Here is a 23,029-nt window from a genome sequence, read left to right as displayed (position 1 = left end):
CTGTGTAAGGTCGATAATGAGTCTGTGATAGAACATTTCCGGTCGGACGGTAGCATTTTCGAAGTTACTGTAGAATCGGTAAAGAAGTTCAGAATGGAAGCCAGTCATAAACAGCTTATTTATCTTCCTAATAATCGTTCGCCTGAACTATTTACGACTTACGACACAGGAAAAATCATTCGGAAGTTTCGCGAAGGTATTACTGAAATTTTATTTTAATTGTAATTTTGTCGAGTGTCAGCAAGTGTACTCTGATTTTCCAGGAAATACATTTCGTCGTTCACGGCTTATCTTCTATCGCCGAGGACTTAACCTTAAGTAGTATTGGAATAATACTGACAGAAAACATTTTATTTAATTTATTACGCGTGCTGATACGATTGCGTGAAAGTGTTTTTAATAACTGTAAAGCAAAGAGGGAACTCGTTAAGTGTCACCAATGTAATTAACGGATTGGTAAACAATCACTCTCTAACTTTACGGCGTTATCTCAGTTGCAGATGATCAATGTTGGAAGGATGGTATTGTCGTTCAATTGCAAACAACAATGCAGATGCCGAAGACGATGACGAGGATAGCCCAGAAGAAGAAGTGCCCAATTACAAGGATCAGTATCGGAATCTTAAGAGGAAGTTAAAATTTCTAATTTATGTATGTGCACTTACAATTATAATTATAATAAAACTATCTAGTATTTTATCGAATGATTTAATGCTCTATTTAGGAGAATGAGTGTTTCCAAGAAGCTTTAAGGTCAACACAAAGGAAACTCCTTAAAGTTAATAGGGACAAAAGTTTTCTTTTGGATCGTTTATTGCAGTATGAGAAGGTAGATGCTTCGTTTAGTGAAAGCGATGAAACAGAGTCATCCGACGAAGAAGTTGCTCGTATGGATACCTCGAAAAGGTATGTAGCTGAAAAAACTTTGTTTTTTTTAAATTACTTACACCAATAATTAATATTTCCTTCCTTTCTCTTTTTTTTTTTAAGGAAAAAGATGGAGATAGGCATTAGCAATCATACTTCACATCACATGCCAACAGTAACAAAATCTTTCAATGCCACTAAAAAGAAGAAACCCACTCCTAAAGTGACAAAATCAAATAGTACACCTATAGTAAGTTATAGTATAATAATATCACCGATAAGAATTGTATAATATTTCTGCACTTGTTTAGGTACAATCATCCAATAATATAGTACCGATGTCTTTAATGTCCGATGGTCACATGACGCCGGAAGAAGTGGAAAGACACTTAGAGTCTCGTCAGACCTATTTGGAATTAGTACCGGAAAAAGCACCACCTACAGTTCCCACAGAGATGTTTAGCAATGATCCTTCCTTGGATAGGTGAATAATTGTCTGAAAGTATCATAGTAATTATCGAAATTCTGTAATAATAATGTTTTGCTCGCAGCGAATCTAACGAAATCGGAGAGTTGGAAACCTCTCCCAGCAATATGGGTGAAGATTGTCTCAGTGTAGACATGATGGCTGAGTGATACAGATTCGTTTATAGCTTAGCGGTTAATTACAAATTGCACATAACTACGTATTGCGTTAATATCATCTTATTCGGCTAACTTAACTGTATTCTTCGTAACATAATACAAATTTTTATACACGTAAAGAAGAATCCTTATCCAGGATTTCCTTATTTAGGATTAGATAAAAAAAGCTTCATGCTTACCGTTCCAGTGTCACCGAAAGCTTTAATTTTATTGGTTGCAAAAGACAAGTACAGTAAAAACTCTATTTGATTTCGAAAATAGACGTACAAATCTATTAGTCTAGTATATCACAAGCTTAACAATAACTGAACACTTTTCCGCTCTAATTAGCGATCAGTTCCCCACTAGGACGCTCTTCTTTTAATCGATATCTTCCCACGACTCAATTGAGATATGTATATCCGAACTTTGCTCCCGTCCGAAACCTTCTTCACCCAGATCTATCAAACAAGTAGATTATTACAGAGATTAATATGATAATAAAGGATAAATTAGCTCGTTGAGTACCGATAACAATTATTTGCTTACAGCCTCGGTTCCGATGGCAGAAATATTTGCTGCGAATCTTGACATATCTTTCCCTTCGACGTAGACTGGTTGACCACGGTGAAACCTGTAATTATTCAATATATATTATCGGTTACATGAAATTTTCATTGCTATTACAAATTACCATCGCCTCTCGTGTAGAAGTTTTCCATCTTCTATCCTAGTCTCTACTAATGGCGTCTCGGAAGCTGGAGGAATATGTTGCGAAGGCATATTTACTGTATTATAATGTGGAAAAACCGCTAAAATTAAAGGAATGTCGTTAAACCATGCATATTGACTTGGAATTTCCAATCAGTACCTGGTTTTCGAACAGTGGGCAGTACTTTACCGCGGCTAATAGCTTTTAAATCGCTCTCAATCTCTTTTTCGTCTAAGAGATAATTCAATTGCGCGGGAGGAGGTTTTCTTCGTTTTTCTACCTTTTCGGGAACAGGGTCGTTAGGACGTCTACGCAGTTTTCGTGTCATTACAGGCTTCACCTAAAAAATGGCAAAGTTAGTACATATACGCTAGAGGGAATGACAACTGAAAAAGAATTCTATTATTATTTACACCTCCATCGAATCGCCTGTGAGTTCCATAGTGTGACGATCGCTCTCTATCATTTTCCTTTTCTCTTCCATGTCGGTTAGCAGGTTCTCCTTCAGGTCAATTTTCTTTTCTTCGAATTCCTTAACTGCTGCTCTCTTCTCCAATATGTAGTCCCTTTCCACCGATTCGGTTAGGTATTCCCGGTAAATTGTATTCAACCTTAGTCTGTGTGAATTAAATCTATTTAGTCTAATTTATGTACAGCTAATTGCAACATTATATTTATAAACTTTCAACCTTTCTTTGTACTGAGCCTCCAAGCGTTTTAACTTCCGATTATACTCAGGATGGGTACCATCCTTCAGTTGCTGCAATTGTTTCTTCAAACTGGCCAATTTATCTTGATATACTCTAAAAAAATGATTTGTATCATCGAACCATCGAATTAAGATCCATTAAACGTTTTACTCACTGTTCTTTTATTTCTGTATATTCTTCGGACTTTCCCACATCCGTTTCACTTGCTTCTTCGGTGTCTAAAGGTATGTATAAATCATAATAAAATATTTGCTCGATGCTTACATTTTATATTAATAATTATTACCTTCATCGCTTTCATCTTGTTCTTCTGCGTCACGATCATCTTCTAAATACTCCTCGTTGTCTTCATCAATATCATAATCATCCTGACCATACATGGTCGAAAACGGTGAATCTTGGTACAACATCTCAAAACGAAATAATCATTTTTTAATTCTCATTCAATGATATTAAATTTAAACTTAGAGGATAAACAGTTCTTTTCTATAGAGGTTAGATAACTGACAACTACAATGAGTTCAGGTGCATTTCTTACAGTGTATACTACAATAATTGAAGTGAAAAAATAGCAAGCAGATTAACAAATACAGGAGAAATCACTCGCTAAGAAAATGCACTCAAATGTCACTTTTATTCACTCGTTCTAAATAACATTCCTTGAAAAGTTCGAGGGAACTTTATTGTATCATAATTCCAATAGAAATTAATTCAAGAAGTAAGTGGAATATTAAATATTGCATCATGTAAGTAATATCCAAAGAAAAACATCTTAATTATGTAGAATTATCACTTCGTTATAAATGAATGTTTTGGAATATTTTCAAGAAATTTCTGAGAACGAGGCTGCTATCTTCTATAAGAGCAAAATTAATTTGGAACTAATTCGTCGATAAACTTGGGCAATTTTTGGTAGATGGCACCAGCAATATCATCAAGGAGGTACTGCCCCCTATACAATACAAATTTCTTCGGAATTATTGTACTTTGACAATCTTGAATTTTCTTTCATCGATACTTGTACTGCTCGCTTTGTCTATTGTGCACATATTGAGAATAATTTCGAGTACGCATTGTTAAGGAACCAAGAGAAAACGTTTGCAACCGATTGATCCTCTGTCTAAATATTCTATCTCAAAGGAACAGCATTCACGGACGTAACAATCCCTTTTAGACTGCCATAATCGTCGGTCAAATCGCGGCTAAATTTCGCTGTGAACTTCGCGATACAGATGGCGCCGTTGCGCCGTTTGGTCGTCGCGTTGCCACGCGTGCCGCCGGTCGAATGGAATCGTCGTCTCGTCGCCGGCTCGTCCAGATCTTGTTCTCTAGTCGCGCGTATGTGTACCGTTTGACGTATGTACAGTGTACGTACACCTCGTCACGTACACAGGCACACGTGTCTCGAGCCAAGGGGTCTGTGAAACCCTCTGGCTGATCTCCCGCGAAAAGACTACGGTTTCAGCGATCTGTCTGTCGGTTCGCCTAAGTCTCCGCACGCACTGTGATTTCGCGGGGAAGACAGTTGTTACGCGAATACACACACCGAGTGCACGTCTCAATCGACCGGTATCGGTTCGACGAGTCCACCAATTCGATGTTCTCATGAGTGATCATTGTCGTGTCTGTTCGGTGCTAATTCGTCTGTGAATCATCATCCAGACGTTCTTTCGGAATCAGACCGTCGATATATCAGCTGTAACTCCATAAGGTATTTATTTCACGCGGTGAGCGCGGCTGACAGATACCCGACAGACGTAATTTATCTTCTGGAAGTTGCGACGGTTTTGCATGACCGGTCAACGATTGTTTATGGGTTCGACGTTTGCGATTTCATACACGTTCAAATGTTATACGCAGGCGGTTCCTTAAGGAGTACGTTGCCAATTTCTGGAGTGTTTGAGAAAATATGTTGTCGAATCTCGCACGGGATAATCGTTGCGCAAGCGAGACCGTTCGCAGCATGTATGCCAGGTGTACCGGTATCAATTTTTCGTAACGGAGCTTTTCCGTGGCCGGCGCTGGCTTCGCGAATTTCGCGTTACGTCCCTGGCTCCCGCGATGGAGGGACAAACGACGAAGGAACGGGAAAAGGCACACACCGGGTGTGCGTACGAGGGCAGTGATCTCTCGGGGAGCGGCGACCTGACGTATACTACTAGATTGTCCAATAAGTTCTTGCTGTTTCTTGCTTTTCCAAAATGCTTTTCCATTCTCGACAACGTTGCCTCATTCGTTGCACATTGTATCCAGGCGTCGTTGCATCGAGGTGAGCGCGTTAGCTAGACGCGTATGCAGTGGCTGAAAAATGCACGTTGAAATAGTAAATTGCCGCTAAAACAAATCATCTCTGCTTACTACATTCGATATGTGTACATATTTATTCTACCGTTTAAACTCGATTAATTGCTCCATGGTCAAAGCATCTTTCCTCACTGTGAATAGATCATTGGTTCACTTTGGTACCTGGTTACCAAAGCCGGTGCGGTTGGTAGACATTGCAGCGCGACCGATCAACTTTTTCTCCCTACACTGCGGTACCGGGATGGGACGGGGCGGGGCCATTTCAGTTGCATTGCCGGAGAGAGAGAGAGAGAGAGAGAGAGAGAGAGAAGAAATTTTTCCGGCGGTTGTTGGCCCAACCCCACGAACACGCAGGGAGTTTCCAACATGAATGGCAGAGGTACGGTGCGTTGTGTGCAGCCAGGCAGGCTGCAGCTAGCGCTGCAGTAGGCCTGTGGGCCAAGGTTCTCTCTCTCTCTTTCTTATTCTCTTTTCTTTCTAACCGACGCACCATTTCTCTCTCTCTCTTCTCCTTTTCAGTTCCTCTTTGTCTTCGGTGTTCTCTTTATCCCTGCCACTTTCGCAGCCGGCGCATTTTCATCCTTCGCCCAGGACAGCCGAAAACAATGGACAGCCATCTAGCAGAAGTTAAGGCGTAAAGGACACGTGTTTCAGGACGAATCGATGATACTGCGACCGTTCGCAACAAGCAGGAACGGAGGAAACAGAATCGCTGTATATATTCGACGGTTTTCAATTGTGCGAACGAGTGCGTCGTAATTCCCGGATGCAGATGCACCGGGGCCCCGTTCGCTTCATAGGACCCCATTAAGGTTCCCGGGACGGCAACAGGCGTGGCCCTTTCCCCGTGGCACGGTTTTTCATCGGTTGCCCACCTGGCCTCTCATTGGTCCGAAGCCAAATCCGAATTTTTCCGATGCAGCCCTGTCTCCTTCCGCTTCGATCTAGGAATGGTCGTCGTTGAACGCATCGCGATGGTGGCAAGCAGGTGTTCGTCGCTCCATTTCTTCTGGCAAAAGCCTGTCGATTTATAAGAAGAAGCGCAACAACGCGAACGCGGGGCTCCTGTGCTCGTGCATTTTATCGCGAGCTCGGTCAAAGACCACGGTCCCTGCAAGAAGGCTAGGTTGAGGTTACCGCAGAGCGCTTCTCATCGTCTCTCGGTCGTCTGGTCTAGCCAAGGTAGATGCGTCGGGTTCATGCACGCGCGCACATACAAACAAGCTGGTAGCCAGAAGGTAGTCCTCCAGGGGAAATTGACGGAACGGCGTGCATTCAACCAGTAATACTGCAACACGTAGTTGATAGGGGTAAGAGAGAGAGAGAGAGAGAGAGAGAGAGAGAGAGAGAGAGAGAAGAGAGAATTTCTAAGAGGACACATCTAGCCCTGCGATTTAGAGACAGTACTTTGGATTTCAAGCGACCGCTATTCATCGATAGAACCCCAGGTTTTCGAAGCGGGGGCGTAGATATCACGCGACGACGATGGGCGCGTTAATTCAAACTCGGGGTACAAATGGCTCTGCGATTTTTCGGTTTCCCGAGAATAGGGGCGCCGTTGTGGAATAAAAGGATAAGAACCCACGGCGAAATTTTGAAATTGCACCCCGGCCAGAGGAGACATACACTCAAGAGGTTGGAAACAGAGGCTTCGAGAAGGGGAAGACGATGAGTAGCAACCGAGGGGCGAGAGGCAAAGAGAAAGAGAGAGAAAGAGAACGAGAGTAAGAGAGAGAAAGGGAGAAGTTCCTTTGCGTCCGCGGGGCTTCGGTGTCAACAGGTTTTATTTTTGCTCCGCGAAAAGGCCAAGGTCCTCTCCTGCCCCTACCGTGCATACCCGACAGTCCCCTGCCCGCGCCTAGCCCGTTTCCCTCGCCCTCTCGTTCCCCTCCATCTCCGTCCTCAGTGTCTGCGCCTTCTCGACAAGTGGGGAGACTCCCGGGGGATGTTGCGAAGAACCTTCTGGATTAATACCCGCGTGTTTTGGTAGAGTATGGTCCCTCGAATGACTCTCTTGACCGGAGGATTCCTGACGTCTTTCTCCGCGTCCTATCTGGTCGCAGCTGGAGCAAGCAAGAGCGGTGGAGCCAATGCAATCGGACACTGCGATCGGAACCTGCAATCGGAAGAATTGTGTTTAGGACAGCGAGTTAGTTTTGGAACTCCTGAAAATCGTGGAGTTTGTTTTCTATTCGAGGTCTCCTCTCGCAGGATTCGGGCGATAAATTTCGAAGAAAGAGGAGTTCTCTGCGCGCAGACATTGTCGAAGGAAGATCGTTTCGGCTCGGCTCGGCTCGGCTCGGCTCGGCTCGGCTCGGTTCGGTTCGACGATCGCCCCTCCGGCGGGGGTGTAGAGGGCAGAAACCGAGAGAGGATCGGCGGAAGAGGACGGTAGAGGGTTCGAAGAGAGAAAAACGGAGAGGGAGCTAGGGAGAAAAAGAACGACAGAAAACACACCGCGCCAGAGAGATAGGTAGAAGTTATACGACAAAGAGGAGCGAGCTGGAGGGAAGACAATGTGCACTGGTGGACGAAGGGAGAACGAGAGGAACACAACGTTGGGGCAAGTATGCGAGACGGAGAAAAAGAAGACCGAGCGCCTGGGACGGAAAGAGATCGAGCAGTCTAGCTGTGTGTTTCGGAGGGAGAGTCGAGCGAGGCATAGGTAGCGATGGGTTCGAGACATTCCCTGCGTCTCCGTCGACGCTGCACAAATATAAACCATACGCGTGGTAACAATCTTACCACAGAAAACAGGATTTATCGAGGCCAGTCTTTGCGTTCGTGGCGCTTAATGCGCTTGGAATTTCGTACAAGAGAGTGGAAATATTCCTCGGGGACTCGCAACAGCTAGACCGGATGGCGCCCATCGCTAGACAAAGTTGCAGAAACCGAGAGACCGTCTTGGTCGAGGGAGGAAAACGCGGGGATGAGAACGCGACGGACAAGGACGGATAGATAATCAAAAGAACGAGAGAGCGGGGTGAAGAGACTGGAGCGACGAACGAACGACGGAGCGGGATGGGAGGGAGAGAGGGTTTGTCGGGTAGACTCGAGTGAGATGGCGGTGAGAGACGGCCGAGAGAGGGCCACGGGGTCGGGGGAGCCAGAGTGCAGCGGCCTGGCCGCCTATACTCCGCGCGACTATAGGCGGTCCGGCTAGGCTAGAGTCCGCGTATAATGTATTCTCGAATATCGTGCACTCTCTCGTGATCAATATAAGCGGCGACGCGGACCGGAGATGCACGAAGACCCACCTCCTCCTTCCTCGGCCCGCCTGGACGATGTTTTTTCTTACGGAGTGCAACGCACGCTGGATCGCGAGAACTGCACACGCTCGCTGCCCCTCGCCCATTCTCTCTCTCTCCCTCCCCCTCTCTCTCTCTCTCTCTCTCTCTCTCTCTCTCCCCGTCTCTGCTTGTCTCTCTACCGATCCTCGTCCCCTCCGTGCCTGCTCGCTCTTTCACCCTCGATTATCCGTGACAGTGTCGAACAGCAGTGATCGAGGGAGAAGCGGGGGTAACAATGCAGCGAGAAAGAATGAATATTATTAGTACGGGTTGCTGCTTCATGCAAAATACAAGTTTCTGTCCCGTTTCGTTCTCTCTTTGATTCTTCGAGCTTCGTTTACTTAGAAGTTAAACGGTCTCTATAATTTCTAAACGCGATTCTCGATCAGCATTGTAATTAGGTGATCCGAAGCGGTGCGTTTTGGACAAGATGAGACGTTCGTTCGAGCGATGTTCGCTCGAATCAAAGTTTCAGCGGTGCGAAACCTCCAACATTCGGCCCTCGTGCTTATTGACTCCTGGGCCGCGTTCTCTCAGCCCCTTGATCAACCTTTCGAGAGTAATGAAGCCTGTGACGACAAATATTTAACGTAGCCGGCCTCTTCGCCGGAGATACGCTTTATGATCCTTCGACTGCCGATGTTCACGGCCGATTAGCATCGCGCGAGACCCCGTACTTGCTGGACTGTTTCGATGAAAATCTAGATCAACGAGGTTACCGAGTCATCCTTTTGGAATCTTTTCGAAATCAATAAAATTCCGGTGTAGTCCAGACTTTTTCGATTCCTTGGATTTCGATCTCGAGACCGCCTTCTACCACCGTCTCGTCTTGTCTCGATTCGGCTCGACTCGACTCGGCTCGGCTCGGCTCGACTCGACTCGGCTCGCCGCACCGGTCGTTCCCTTTCCGTTTCAAGATCGGCGCCGCGAAACATGCAGGACGAGGAGGGAAGCTGAGACGCCTCGCACGAAACAAGGAGATAAAGATTTGGAGGTAGAGAAAGAAAATTGCCGGATGGCAGACCTGGTGCACGTTCCAGAAAACTGGCCTCCGCTGCCTCCACCCCCACCACGGGTGGAACGCGTTATATGCAGCCCGGCTACAAGATATCATCCGTTGCACTTTTCAAGATCTCGCGCTCTCTGCTCCGCACCGCCGTGCGGATACCTAGCATCCATTCTAGATCCTCGTGGAAAGGAACTGGTCCCGTCGCCGTACCGATACATACTCCACCGACGTCCCGCCATTTCATATGTCATCCTACGCAATTCCAAATGGCGACCAACTACCGCAGGAAAATTTGCACCGTCTCCTCCTGATCGCGGTAGCCAGCTATGGGAGTCCTCTTCCAATACTGAAAATTGTAGAGAGACATTAGACGATTGGTGGGCATTTTCGCTGCATGCTGGCTGATTTTCTAAGACAACCTTTGATAAAGCTGCTCCGAGAGGAGAAGAGAGAGGGTGGTTAACGGGTTGCCTCCCACTCGTTGCAACGAACTGGCAACGCCATTGGCAAGTGGCAACGCTGTTCACCAGTAGAAGGGGTACAAGATCGAGACTGTAAGGGGTCGGCGATCCCCTACTGGTTACGCCACTGGCTGTGAATTTCGCACGGGTAGAGCTGTGTGCGAACAGAGACGGATGGAACGCGACGGACCACCGGCTGAAGGGGGTGAGGGAGGGAGGGAGGGAGGGAGGGAGAGAGAGAGAGAGAGAGAGAGAGGAAGAGATGGACGGGGTGCGACGTCTGCGAGCGCACATCGGTGTGTTCGTAGGACGATGTACGCGCGCGCGCATATGGGCGAGGGAGAGAGAGAGGGAGGGAGAGGGAGAGAGAGAGAGAGAGAGAGAGAGAGAGAGACGGAAAGAGAGAAAAAGAAGCAGCGACGGAGCGACGAAGAAGACAGCCATGTGCGCCCGAGAGGCAGTCTCTACACGGCTACAGGAACGTTTCGGTTAGTTCTCCTTCGCGCCGAATTCGTGCTAGCGTGTAAGTACATGTACCCCGTCGATAGCTTCCCTCTCCGCCGCCGCCCCCTCTTCCGAAATCCCCGCCCCTATCTCTTCCCCGGCGACTTTCCACCCCCGCGGAAAAGCAAATTCTCTCCGTGTCAGTGAACCCGGCCGTCTGACCCCGTCGTGTCGGTTTTTCCGCACGAGGTGCCTCGACCTCGTCCGGAAGTAAAAATGAGAGGTCCGGAGGCCTCCTTCACCCTTTCCCTACGATCTTCGCATCATTCTTTTGATATCTGTCATTTCTTTTCGTAGACCAGCTACGCTCGCTGCCCTCGCCGATCTAGGTCCTCGTCGGAGATATTTAGGAAATGCCGAGGTAAGGCCTGATGCTGAGACCGGAACGTATAGAGAAGTACAGAAAACATTTTTCTGTTCAGGACGTATTGGGAAGCTCGAGAGTCGACGATACAATCAGATTACAAATGTACCCTGTTGATCACTGAAAGTGCAAGCTCTAGCTGCTTCGTTCGTTCTTCTAGTCCGCGTTCCACCATCCCAACGATCGGTTCTTTCGCTAGCTGCTCGGTTAAGTTCGGCTCTGTTCAACTCTGCTGTGCTTTGTCGTTGCCCGTGGCGTCCTACCGACAGTCTGTCGCTGTCACCGTGCAGACTCAGAGCAGAGAGAATCAGAGAGAAAAGTAGAGAGGAGCCAGAGCAGACCACAGTGTTCCAAAGCTCGGTTGGGTTCACTTTGCTCGGGCCACCATAAGCATCCCCGTGCAGCCCCCGGGAGCAAGAGTAGCGTTTTGCCCATTCTTGTCCTGCCGCGCCGAGCCGAGCCGAGCCGAGCAGAGCCGAGTCTTGCGCGCGGTTATATCCAAGAGAGAGAGAGAGAGAGAGAGAGAGAGAGAGAGAGAGAGAGAGAGAGAAGTTAGAGTGTTGTTCGGGCCTCGAACGCGCTCCAGCCGGTCGAGTTCTTTGCCCTTTCGAGAGCCCCGGCCTGCCCCTCGACCCACCTCCGATCCAATCGCTGCCCGCCCAAGCTCTCCTCCGCCACCTATCAATTCTCGGCTGCATTCTCCCCCGAAAAGAAACTGTTCCCTCCCCCTCCTCTCCTCTCTCTCTTTCGTACACTCCTTTCTCTCTCCTACCCCCGCGCGACCCTCTCCACTCTCGAACAGGCTCATTTTTCTCAAGGCTATCCCGGAAAGCACACCGGTGAATTTTCTGAGCTGTCGTCTGCCCTATCGTGACGCGAGGCTGTATACGCGAGGATGCCCAAGGAGGAACTACACGTAGCCGAAGTGAAGCTCTCGACGGCCAAGTGGCAGTGCCTCCCCGGATTCATACGACTACACACGGGTTTTACCGTTTCTCCCTTGTTGCTACTGCTACTGCTACTGTTGCTACTGCTGCTGCTACTGTGCATCGTGTGCCGCGATTTGTGATAGTGTGCAGTGTCCTCGTAGTGTCCTGTGGCTTTCAGGAGCTCCGTGGATACCTCAGGATACCTGATGCGATTCGTAGAGCTTCGGGGAACTTCTGCCGTAGCGTCCTCGAGGTAAGTCATAGTTAATGGCGATATCGCGACAGAATTTTACAATAAACATCCAAAATAGTCACCCGAGTCTCCCGTGTTTGGTGGTCCTTGCGTTTTCAAGTCAATTATCCTTGCAAAAATGCGACTGTACCGTATCTGTAGATAATTAAAATAAGTAAATGCCGCCAGACATAAATAAAAAAATAGTGAAAATAGTTACAATAGTCGAGAGTAACGATAAACGTAGAGTAGATTGGCTGCTATCGACCCAGGGCTCGAAACGAATCATCGGGGATTAACAAGGCATCCATTTCCCATTTTTCCGTCGCCTCGAATCATCCTGACAGCGGGTCTCTGCGGTCGATGTTTCGCGATATCGTTTTCCATTCCCTGCGGTCGTCGCGGCATCGGGAAACGCTCCGGCTTCGATAATAAACGATCGGTGTAAATTTCATTACCCATCTATCCTAGCGTTGTACAGCACGTGGTATCGACCGCGAATATTTTTCCAGTTTTTCTAAACCTAGGCCCTGGGGCCACAACTGGCTACTTTCTTGGCCCTAAGTTCCTGCCAGCTAGCTTCGCATTCTCTTTGGTAAATTACGTTTATCTCTCAGCAAACGTAGGTGCTCGCTACATATATTGTTCTCGATAGCGTCACACTGTACATTTTTGTAGAATAAAAGGGAAATCAATACTTTATTTTTCCTAGTCGTTCTTTCTTGCCTATGTTTCCTTCCCTATTCGCATGTTCCTGCAAGTTTCAAGCAAAATATGTTTAGCATGTAAATCTGCATATTCATACCTAACCTCAAAGGGAGGGGGGATACGGTGGAAAAAATCAGTTTGGCGCGCAAAAAATGGACGTACTTGTCGTGGAGGAACAATCGCGATAACGGAGTGGTGTTCGTATCGTTCTGTGAACCGGGACTGGCCTCGAATTATCAGGCGTATTTACGCGTTATTTACGGAGCGATTAGGTTCAAGAGCAGATCGGACTGTTTCTCGTCGATGGAAACAGTCCTCGATCCTCTCGCAGTGATTTTCGCAGACAAAATCCCGGTTGGCGAGTAGAGGAAGGAAGTATTTTTCGCCATCCAGCGATAAAATTAACCTTAACCTCTCTCGCTGAATACATACGGCTGGGGTCAATGACATCCCCTGTTGTTGCGTCGCCTCGCACCGCGCATGCGCAGATTTTGACAGGTCCGTGCACAGTCAACGGTGTTTCTCTCTCTCTCTCTCTCGCTCTCTCGCTCTCTCTATCTCTCCCTCTCTCCTTCAACGAAACGCATAATATACAACGATTTCTCGTGTTCCACAATCTGAATCAGTAAATATCATTTATTTCTGTTAATTGCGACCATTTCATCTTTGAGGATTCACTGAATTCTAACCTGTAACATTCGATCGCAGTTTCGAGGATTTTTGTAGATAATTTATATTCAGAAATACAGTAAATACTCTTCAATTGTCCCTTAGCTTGTAAACAAAAATGGACAAATTGGAGAGAGAAGATACGATTATACGAGCAACAACACTATATAAACGTATAATCGTATTTTCCTCATTTTTGTTTACATGCTGAGGGGCAATTTCAGAGAATTTACTGTAGTAGCAAACATATTCCACGTATCCCAGTTCCAAAGTAATTGCATTTCTTTTTAATTGAATGATCCGGTGCAATCCTTTAATGTATTCAAGAAAAATTGATCTAACCAATGCCTAATAGACGCTGAACGGTTAACCCAAAGGGCTAGCTTTCCGATCAATATTTGTTAGAATATTGAATTTGTTAGAATTTTGTGAATACATTTAACATTATAGATAATTGTCTGACCTTTTCTCACCGATAATTACACGGAAAGAGACCATTGCGATCCTCCGAAATGTAAATGGTTGCCGACGCTGCCTGCGCGCCAAATATCCACTTTCGGTTATCGATTAGTCAAAGCAAAAACCATAAATCGTAAATAATTAATGAAATTTCTTCGATTAGACGTAGAAAAGAAATTTGTAGCTCCCGATACGTTAGTTACCAGTTGTTATATAGTTATAGTTACGATAGTTAATCTATCCGCGTATTTAGATAAATTTAATGGTTTCGAAACTACGTAGCAGTCGTCTCCGTTCCCCGACACCGGCCGCCATTTTTAAAATCATTTGAATGTAGGAAAGAGAGACCAATCCGACAGTCGATCACAATTGCTTTTGTCCTTCCGCGCAGTGACGAGGATTCGTTACGATTATTTCGATTTAATGGCTTGGAATTCCGAGAGAAGCGACTGTGATATTCCATTGTGTGCCTCTTTATCGTGGGTGGATACCGGCACTGTTTCTGTAAACAGTTCTCTGAACAGAGCGTGTCGCAAACCACGGACAAGGCAGCAAACAAATATTTCTTTTAGACAAACACCGTCTCACTTTGTGCAATTTTAAAAGCATGGAACTTTAAGCTTTAAATTACTTCGACTTGCTACGAAGTTTTTATCGGTATCTTAAGTTACTTTCGCTTGGTAATCGAATTTCTATAACAAAATTAAGTTCCCGAAGAATGCACGTGGCATGAATCGAAAAGAAACGACAAATGCTGGACAAAACAAAGATCAAGTTCGACTGATAAATGTGCAAGAATTGGAGATTTATTGGCATGCTCTTACCGCTGCGGCAAGCATTGTTGTTCGGCGAGCGATAACTTATCCGTCCCCGATTGTTAGCAACTAAAAGGCGCAGTTTTCTACCGTTTATTCCTCTTCTAACAACAATAAAAGCTCTCATACTTTTGCTTGTCTAAAACAGAAAAAAAGAAAATAGTCATTTATCTCTTTCGATTGTGGATCAGGGAAAATGATCCTGGTATTAAAAAATCCTTAACACGTTTTAGGCAGAGTATTTTCGCACAAGGATTTTCCATAGGCCCTGTAAAGCAGTCGGGATCGCCGGGGAACGTTTCAGAAGCGGAAGCTAGTTGAAAATGGTTCCCGACTAGGAGGGTCAGAGGGAAATGCGGTTCGCGAGAAAGAACGAGAGGATAGAAGCTAGACGCCGCGAAACTTTAAGGGAGAAGGTTCAAGGAAGGGACAGCCGACCGAAAAAAAACACGAGCGACCGAGATCAATACCTCAGCGGTGCAATGCACTCGCGCTCGCTGTTGCAGCGCGATTGTTCGTCGCTCCGCTCCAACCCGCTCCGCTCTAAACCCTGTGTGTCGCCGCGTCGGTCGAAAACAGTTCCTAGTTCTAGAACAGAGAATTCACGACATAGTATTAGAGCCGGGAAGCAAATAGTTCCGCGGAATTAGACCGCCCAACAGCATAGATTCGTTGTAGATTTTGATTATTGCTGAACGCGCATGCGACCCGGTAGATTGATTCATTACCGCGATACAATATCTCGCTATTTAATACCTATTGATTTACCTCTGCGTCGGGCGGTTGCCATTGAAATCATCAACAGCCTGCTCGAACTGCTGAGTATGCTAGCTCGATGGTAACCCAAGTACGTTAAACATTGGTAGTTTGAATTTTCCATTAAAAATGGTTCTCGCTCGGTGACCAGAGTACCTTGCTCTTTGACCTAAACGAGTCATCCATAGAAGTTGAAGTTAATTTAGAGTTTAATATTTGTTCGAAGAGCAGACTACCGGAGCTCCAAGCTTGACCATGTGGAAGCTTTGGAAGATTGAATCGGCGATTCTAGATCGATCCTGGATCGGTGGTGCGACGGTTGTTTTCACGGAAAGACGATGAAGACGGGCTGAACACGGAAACGGAAACTAGTTCCGGGCAAGATCAATACCTAAGTTGTGCAACAGACTGTCTGGCGCAAGCCTTGTGCGTTGCGTGTGGCCTGTGCGCGTGCAACGCCTCGCTGCAAACCGGTGCAACGTGCAATGCCACGATTTCCAACCGCGTCACGGGCACACAGCTCTCTCGCTCGCTCTCTATCTCTCTCTCCTTCTCTCATTATCACTCTCTCTCTCTCTCTCTCTCTCTTTTTTCTCTCTCTTCCTTCTCCTTCTCGCACACATATCAAACTAGCCCTCGTCTAGCTGCACAGTGACTCAGGTCAGTACCGTCGATACCAACCACCGGGCGACCTGCACTTTAATTAATCTCGTTTCCTCGAATTTCACAGAAAACCGCTGCTCCCGTTAAAGAGGAACTTCGATCGCCTGCGTGACTGATTAACGAACGATTAGTATAAAGTATAAAGTGTCAACGTGTTCTCAAAGGCGCGATCGAGAACAACGATGTCGCAGCACGATGATACGATTCGTAGGCGTTACCGGAGACGTTCGCAACGAGAAAGAAAAAGTGCGTTTTATAAATTTATCACAGACAAAGAAGACAAAAGGAACGCGTTATGGAATCGATCGGCGTCGCGACGCGCCATAAAGCGATGCCCGCTGTCCCCATAAAATCCCGGCTGTGATTTTCACTCGCCATCGGACAAGCCGAGCATTTTTTACGGTGGCCGTTCGATTTCGAAAGAGAATAAAAGAGTAAACGCGTAGAATTTCGTCGGAGTGGCCATCACCCGATCTCGACATTGACAGTTGTGCACGGTTACATATCTGCCGATGTCTAGAACAGGTGCAATTAACGCGGCTTAGACGGCCAATTGGCCGAGTATCGTTTCACGCGTACGTTCCTACGGTTATAATCCCGCTCTCGAGAGTCCGTCTCGTTGAGAGCGTAATAAAACCGGCCGATTATCGGGACGGTGTCCACGGCACACCGTAGGAAACGTTGAAAGATACAAGTTATTATACGTTCGACAGGATACAAATAAACGAGCGAAGATAACGAGCTGAAACGCTCTGTACGCGGTCCTCTTTCCGCGATAAACTTCCGTCTATCGGTGTGATCCCCGTCATTTCGTCGAAAGATAATTCAATATCGGCTGGCGTGGGTCACCGTCGCGACGCTTAAAGTACCATCGACTCATTCCATCGAGTTTCATTAATAGAAGCGTCGAAAACCATACTATTCTTCGCCTCGCAACTCTGACCTTTCGCTGTGCTTCCAAGTTGGTTCCTTTACCTGGAAATCGAGTAATATTTAGTTAACAAATTGTCCATGAATGATTGTCCAATACTTTCAAACTTGTTCGCCAATTAGAACACCTAGTTCACCGAACAAGAATCTACCTTCGCATTCTTTAATAATTTAGAAAGCTCTTATTTTCGCTGATCACTATTTTTAATAATCGCTCAAGGTGGCCCAGGCGCGGTATATTCCTCGCTAATAAAAATGGCGTCGGTTTGGAGAACAATGGCTGTTGGCCGTCGATGAGAGAACACTGCTTCCGCAAACGGTGGAGCGTTGTGCTGAAAGTAGAGGAATCCAGTGAACCTGCTGCATAGTTTTAGTCGATGTTTAACTATCCGGATAGTTCTATTTAACATTTTTTCACAGAAAATAATATCTCCTGAATTTTAGAGATGTTCGGAGAGTCGACTAAAATGTAATTCTAAGGGCGAAGAACGGTTCCGAGGGTGTCATAGTTAGATCAGGAAAGCGCGGGAAGCCAGGAAATTTTGAAAAATCGTTACGGGGGCAGCTATCGAACCGTCCTGGGTTCTCTAGGAGGCTAGCTACCGTGCACATCGAGGACCCATCCAGGCCTGCAATTCGTGAGCGACGAGAGGAGAGGGAGAGAGAGTGCACACAACGTGCGTTCGATCTAGCCGGTCTCTAGTAGAACGCGTGCCGGCGATTGGTCGGTTTGCTCTATGTGGTGGGCGGGGATAGGCGTATGGGAGTACTAAATCGAGCTATGGTGTCCCTTTTTTTCTATCCTTTTCTCGGGATCCCCTCTCTCGCTCGCTCCCCACCCTCTTGCTTTCATTCAGCCCTTCCCCTTTCTCTCTCTCTCTCTCTCTCTCTCTCTCTCTCTCTCTCTATCTCGTTCTTTCTCGTTCTCTGTTCAACATCGTTTGATTTCCTGATTGTGAGTGACGAACATTGTCCAACGCATGCATTTCCTGAGCTAACTTCTTTGCATCATTAATTTTTCTGAATTTAAATAGCTTCATAGAAAGTAAATTATCGGTATGATAACTGCATGGAAGCCCTTACCATGTTAAATAAAACTGCAGAAAACAATCGAGTATAAGGTCATTATGATCAATTCTTTAATCTTGTCTCTTAATCCTGTCTCTTCTCGATAACGTTGAGAATAACGAGTACCATGGTATTATGAATTGGGTCTGCATTGCAACAGCCAGATGGAGATCTTCAAGTTCCTAATGGCGTGACAAACCCGCGTTACGTCGCCGGTAAACATCGGTAAACGATGACAAGAATTTCCAAGACAGCCTGATCCCTAAAACAACCTGCTAATGGAGCGGAGTTGAAAATAGTTTACTCTGTATACGGTAATATTTTTCGTTAGGAATGTAGAAGAATTCTCCGAGCAATAAATTAGTATATCTGCGATTCAAAATCGTCTACCTCTCGCATTCCTTCAGGTTCCTGTGAAGCATGAACTCGATCCGATTTCTAGGTTTTCTAGAATGTACAGATCGGCATCGACATCGGCCGATACACACAGCTAGCCCGATAGCTTCTCAGGACACGAGTACACGCTTCCAGGCTAGTCCTTTTTGGTTCGTGGTTCTCGTCCCCGCAGGACAGGATTGACCAGTTCTACGGGCGATGCGAGCTCGCCAGGATATTCAAATGTGCCGTGGCAATGTCTCTCCTCACCGCAATCTACTCTCCCCGAGGTTTTCCTTTGTTTCTCTCTCAGGATAAACCGCTTCTCCGGCTTATCTCCGTCGATAGATTAGGGTATTAGAGCGCGTGCAGTCGGCCGAGATCTCACGATCGCCGGAAATTCGTTCCTGAATTTCCTGAGGCCCCTGAATATTGTTCCCAGGGATGATCTCCATCGGTGACGATTCCTGCTGAAAGCATCATAAAATTTCAGAAGCCTATACGAAGGTAAAAGTACCATCTGGCTAATAATAGAGAGCTAATCTTAGAATGTCGAACCACCGAATGACGCCACAGTGGCGTCAGTCGTCTGCAGTGCCAGGTTGCACTTCCACCTGTTCAGCCACTTTCGATCCAATTGAGTCCATTATCTATCAGTCGTCGACCTTGTCTTCTTCAGCCTGAACCCTCCACCGAATCGGAAATAGTAATTGTATTATTATAGAACTATTCCAAGTAGAATCGTTTCCAACTGAAGCCACAGCTGAAACTTTAGTTTCAAAATCTTAAATGATCTGTCCTACCGATAGCATTGTCTCTGTCGATTTAATGGCTCTCGAGTGATAATAGAACTCTAGTTCCTACAACAAGTGGAAATAGACAGCAATGAACAGGCACGTTGGCAATCTTGTAGGAAGTGTAATAGGAGACGAAGAACATTGTACCAGAGAGGACCGTTTCAAATTAGCACTGCTAGGTCCTTGCAGTTCGCTCCAGAGCAGGCAGCGTGCATTGTTTATAGGGTGACGCTGGGAACAATGGACATTTATCGGAACATGTGTCGCAGCTTGCACCCACCGGACGTTACGACCGTTCCGTCAGTTATAAGTTATAACTGTCAATCTGAATTACACTGTGGTGAATCAGCCTCCCGGGAACTCTGAACCTAAACATTTTAGCACATTTGATGCGAAAACAATGCCCATTAACGCATCTGCCCCTTTCAATACTATAAGCCCTTCGACTTGCTCTAAGTTGAAGGATTTCAAATCTATCGAGCGCCATTTTGTATTCCCATTGTCCCTGTTTCCATGTTTGCGATCATCTATTTAATAGGATAGAAAAGTCCAGCCGCTGTTACAGCTTGCACAGATAGTTGCCAATTGTCTGTTTAACAGAAAAGACAACATAGACACGGCTAGCGGCCATGCTTGCGTCTACGCGATCCAGAGATTGGTCCAGCTTCTCTCATTCGCTGTTCTCGATGACTGTTCCGACTCGAACGCGAATAAACACCGAGAAGTGGTCTTTACCAGACAGAGTTGACTCCTTGCTGGTTTAGGGTCCATGCTCGGAGATCGTAACGAATTTAGAATCGTTCCAAGGACTTACTAGGCTCTCGCATAATCAATTTGTCCGAATATCCCGCGAAATAAGAGTCTGCTAGAACGCGCGCTCTCGTCCCTGGGATATGCAGTTCATTCACACGGCTGCGTCTCGCTAAATATAATATGGCGGTGACCCCGGTCCTCTACCGTCGACTGCCCCCTTCCCCTTCATCGTCGGATTCCCCACTCCCTTCGGATGCATCCCTAATTCAACGCCCCTGTGATTACGTCTCTACCCCCGCGTCCCTGTCCGGGTTAGCCGCTTTCCATCCTCTTCTTCCACTTCACGGCTGTTCCGTTCCTTTCTCCTCGCTTCGCTCAACTTCCTGTCTTTTTTCTTCCTTTGTCCCCTGCTCTACCTCTCTATCTGCATTTTTCTTCCCTCTCTGTCGGACAGCTTTCCGTTCTATTCACTGGAAGAAAAATCCAGAGAAGAGGACTTCTGATCTCCCTCTAGCTATCCTACTTTCACGGTTCTCCAACCTCCTAGATCCTGGTACATTTCTCCAGGGGCTAAGACTCTACAAACAGAGTATGCTTAGAATATGTTCTTTTGTTTACGTAAATACCTATTGCTACCTATACGATACCTAATGTTATTCTAGTTACCGAAGTGACCCAGGAGTCTAAATTGAAAGTGTTCATTTCTTACCGTAGATGGAGACCGTAGAGGACGATCGAGTCAAGGATGAGTTCCCACCGCTGCCCGTTCCAGACTAACTCGGCTGTCCTTAAGATACATTCACAACGAACAACATAGAACGCTTTAAATGGCATCTATCAAAAGACGATAGTACTGTATCTACAATGAGAAAAGATAATAGAACATATCTATGTTCTCCGGTTGGGATTGAGTCTCATGGTCAATCAGGTTTAATCGATATTGGCCGGAGAGAAGATCCGCTTAACAGACTGGTTCCCGACTTATTGTCTAATTTATGGCATGTTTTAGGGACGCCGAGGTCCGCAAGTCAAGCGAAATAACCGGGAACGAGCGGAGGAGCGTAATCGGTCAGTTGGAAACGGTGCCTAACATCCCTTAGGGCCGTGCAAGGAGAGCTGCTCTCGCAGAGGCCATTCAACTGTCTACGAGGGAACAGCCCGGGGATTTTTACAACGTCGGAGTCTACCAACTCTCCCGGCTCCTTCTCTCTCCCTCTCTCCCTCCCCCCCCCCCCTCTCTCTCTCTCTCGTATATTCTTCTTGCTCCTCTTCTTCTTCGTTTTCTTCTTCCTCTTGTTCTTGTTGTTCTTTCTCTTGGTTTTGTTTCTTGTAGGATCCCCGGCCTTCTTTTTCTATGCCCCTCTGATCTCTACCCGGCGTGGCAGCGGCGTGGCCAGGCCAGGGCTCGTGCGTGAGAAACTCGCCGAGGATCACGCTAAATTTCTCTCATCGATATCACGAAGAGGCCACTTTCGAGGCAAGAGGAGAGTCAGCGTGGAAACGGATTTCAACGGTTCCTCTTTGTCGCGACAGCTACAATGCCGCCCGATTATCTTGTTAAGAAAGACTCCTTTAACTTCGTTAATTTCGTTGACTGCCCTCGTTGCTACTCTCAGGATCAAGCGTCCACTGGCCATCGCAAATTATTGCCAAGATAACGTTTGATTTTCACTAGGCTATCAGCTCCTATCCAGATCTGAATTTACATCTGAGTATACACAATATGCTATAATAATACTTGCAATATACAAATTGGCTAAAGCTATACTTGATCCTGAAGATTCAAATAGTAACATGAGAGGTTGCACAAAGTACCTGTAACGGTTTTAAGTGCGTTTTATTCAGTTTTAGAGATTGCGGCGGAGAGGAAGAACTGGGAAACATCATGAAGCTAGCCAGGGATAGCCGTAATCAGCTATACTTGATGATACTAACCCGTAGATCCGAACTTGTGGGCTTTTTTATATGTATACCGCAAGCTCCTATCTACCGGTACATGTAGTCAGGCCAGCATTTAAGCTTTTCGGCGGAACCCTTCTCCCTCCCCTTGACACCTCTCTGCTCTCCTGTAAGAATGCTTCCGGTTCTCCAGGCGGGAGGACCTGTACCTAGAATCAGGAAGACCGACATTGTCGTGTAGAGAGAGGAAGAGAGAGAGAGAGAGAGAGAGAGAGAGAGAGAGGAAGAGAGATAGAGAAAGAGCAGACCTTGAAAAGTCTCTGTTAAACCTGATGGAACTGGAGGCTGTGTCCTTCAACCACAATCTACCCTCTCTACGCGACAATCGGTTTAGAACTTAAAGCACAGAATCAGCTTTTCCGAGACCCCTTCAGTTAGGATATCGCTTTCAATTAGACCGAAGAGAGAAAGTAATCGCATAGGACGTTTGATTGTTCTTCTTTTGACCAACGAAGCGTGCGTTTACCTTCGCTCTCGTATACTGTTATTTATTAGGTCGAGTCATAAGTAAATTCCGTTAAGTTCATCTTATTCCGGCAATGAGTAATGTTTTTTAACAAATAGTAACGGAACTTAATGACTAAGCCCGATAAAAGAGCACTTGCAGTGTTGCGCGAGACACTCGACCGGCTTGGCGTTAAAATCGATCAAATAAAAGAGAAGCTGGATTAAAAATTGTTCCAGAGAAGAGGATAATTAGCGACGACGCCTGGGTGAGGTAGTAGGTTGTATAGTAGGGAATGGAAATTCGCGAGATACGAAGTCCACTGTACAACTTGCTAACTTTCCCGGTCGTCGACGCCACAGCATTCCGTCCTCCAAGATGATTCCATCGAGAAGAATCCAAGGAGAAGATTATTGGCATCACGCGGTTGTGTGCGTGCGTGGATGCATGTATATTTGTTTGCATGTGTGAGAGTTATCCACCGCCATAAGTTGTCAGCTGTTTCATTGGACCCGGTGATGTTCTGGGGTGTAATTGCACCCTCGGCAAGTGCACGACTGAAAAAGAAGACATCCTGGCCGATGTACTAGGATCACTGTTTCCTCGAAGGATACTGGAAACAGACA

General features: G+C 46.3%; 3 protein-coding genes and 1 long non-coding RNA gene across 8 annotated transcripts; 2 read left to right on the top strand and 2 right to left on the bottom strand.

The window, feature by feature from the left end:
* Positions 1-51: 51 nt before the first annotated feature.
* Positions 52-3,077, top strand: LOC117226754 (uncharacterized). Of its 2 annotated transcripts, XM_033481412.2 has the most exons (7): positions 73-196; positions 264-425; positions 495-651; positions 725-906; positions 991-1,117; positions 1,179-1,351; positions 1,419-3,077. In XM_033481412.2, the coding sequence occupies exons 3-7, from the start codon at positions 508-510 to the stop codon at positions 1,501-1,503; spliced, it is 711 nt and encodes a 236-aa protein (XP_033337303.2). In that variant the 5' UTR covers positions 73-196; positions 264-425; positions 495-507; the 3' UTR covers positions 1,504-3,077. The 2 variants fall into 2 exon arrangements, with proteins under 2 accessions (XP_033337302.2, XP_033337303.2); XM_033481411.2 differs by lacking the exon at positions 264-425 and having other exon boundaries at positions 52-196.
* On the bottom strand, positions 1,694-5,443 carry LOC117226752 (sin3 histone deacetylase corepressor complex component SDS3). 2 transcript variants are annotated; one of them, XM_033481406.2, is made up of 10 exons: positions 5,303-5,443; positions 3,452-5,214; positions 3,200-3,323; positions 3,068-3,131; positions 2,893-3,006; positions 2,619-2,820; positions 2,363-2,543; positions 2,186-2,303; positions 2,041-2,125; positions 1,694-1,952 (listed from the first exon to the last, which is right to left on the bottom strand). In XM_033481406.2, exons 3-10 carry the CDS (start codon positions 3,321-3,323, stop codon positions 1,857-1,859), a joined length of 984 nt encoding a protein of 327 aa, XP_033337297.1. In that variant the 5' UTR covers positions 3,452-5,214; positions 5,303-5,443; the 3' UTR covers positions 1,694-1,856. The 2 variants fall into 2 exon arrangements, with proteins under 2 accessions (XP_033337297.1, XP_033337298.1); XM_033481407.2 differs by having other exon boundaries at positions 2,186-2,279; positions 3,200-5,214.
* On the bottom strand, positions 5,276-21,848 carry LOC117226753 (uncharacterized). Of its 3 annotated transcripts, none has more exons than XM_076522121.1 (16): positions 20,709-21,836; positions 19,394-20,577; positions 19,008-19,309; positions 18,465-18,916; positions 18,090-18,349; positions 17,159-17,338; positions 15,426-17,051; positions 15,128-15,245; positions 14,667-14,796; positions 13,847-14,344; positions 13,147-13,331; positions 12,227-12,760; positions 12,090-12,162; positions 11,836-12,008; positions 7,192-7,333; positions 5,276-6,505 (listed from the first exon to the last, which is right to left on the bottom strand). In XM_076522121.1, the coding sequence occupies exons 12-16, from the start codon at positions 12,293-12,295 to the stop codon at positions 6,351-6,353; spliced, it is 612 nt and encodes a 203-aa protein (XP_076378236.1). In that variant the 5' UTR covers positions 12,296-12,760; positions 13,147-13,331; positions 13,847-14,344; positions 14,667-14,796; positions 15,128-15,245; positions 15,426-17,051; positions 17,159-17,338; positions 18,090-18,349; positions 18,465-18,916; positions 19,008-19,309; positions 19,394-20,577; positions 20,709-21,836; the 3' UTR covers positions 5,276-6,350. The 3 variants fall into 3 exon arrangements, with proteins under 3 accessions (XP_076378236.1, XP_076378237.1, XP_076378238.1); XM_076522122.1 differs by having other exon boundaries at positions 6,372-6,505; positions 7,055-7,333; positions 20,709-21,847; XM_076522123.1 differs by having other exon boundaries at positions 6,417-6,505; positions 7,046-7,333; positions 20,709-21,848.
* LOC143259510 (uncharacterized) lies at positions 10,713-12,708 on the top strand. Its single transcript, XR_013033471.1, has 2 exons — positions 10,713-10,842; positions 10,904-12,708. It is a non-coding gene; the product is annotated as an uncharacterized LOC143259510 (long non-coding RNA).
* Positions 21,849-23,029: the final 1,181 nt, after the last annotated feature.

The sequence above is a fragment of the Megalopta genalis genome, chromosome 5 (assembly GCF_051020955.1).
Source record: "Megalopta genalis isolate 19385.01 chromosome 5, iyMegGena1_principal, whole genome shotgun sequence".
Lineage (NCBI taxonomy): Eukaryota > Metazoa > Arthropoda > Insecta > Hymenoptera > Halictidae > Megalopta > Megalopta genalis.
Note: the sequence above shows the minus strand (reverse complement) of the source record. Positions and strands in the feature narration are given on the sequence as shown.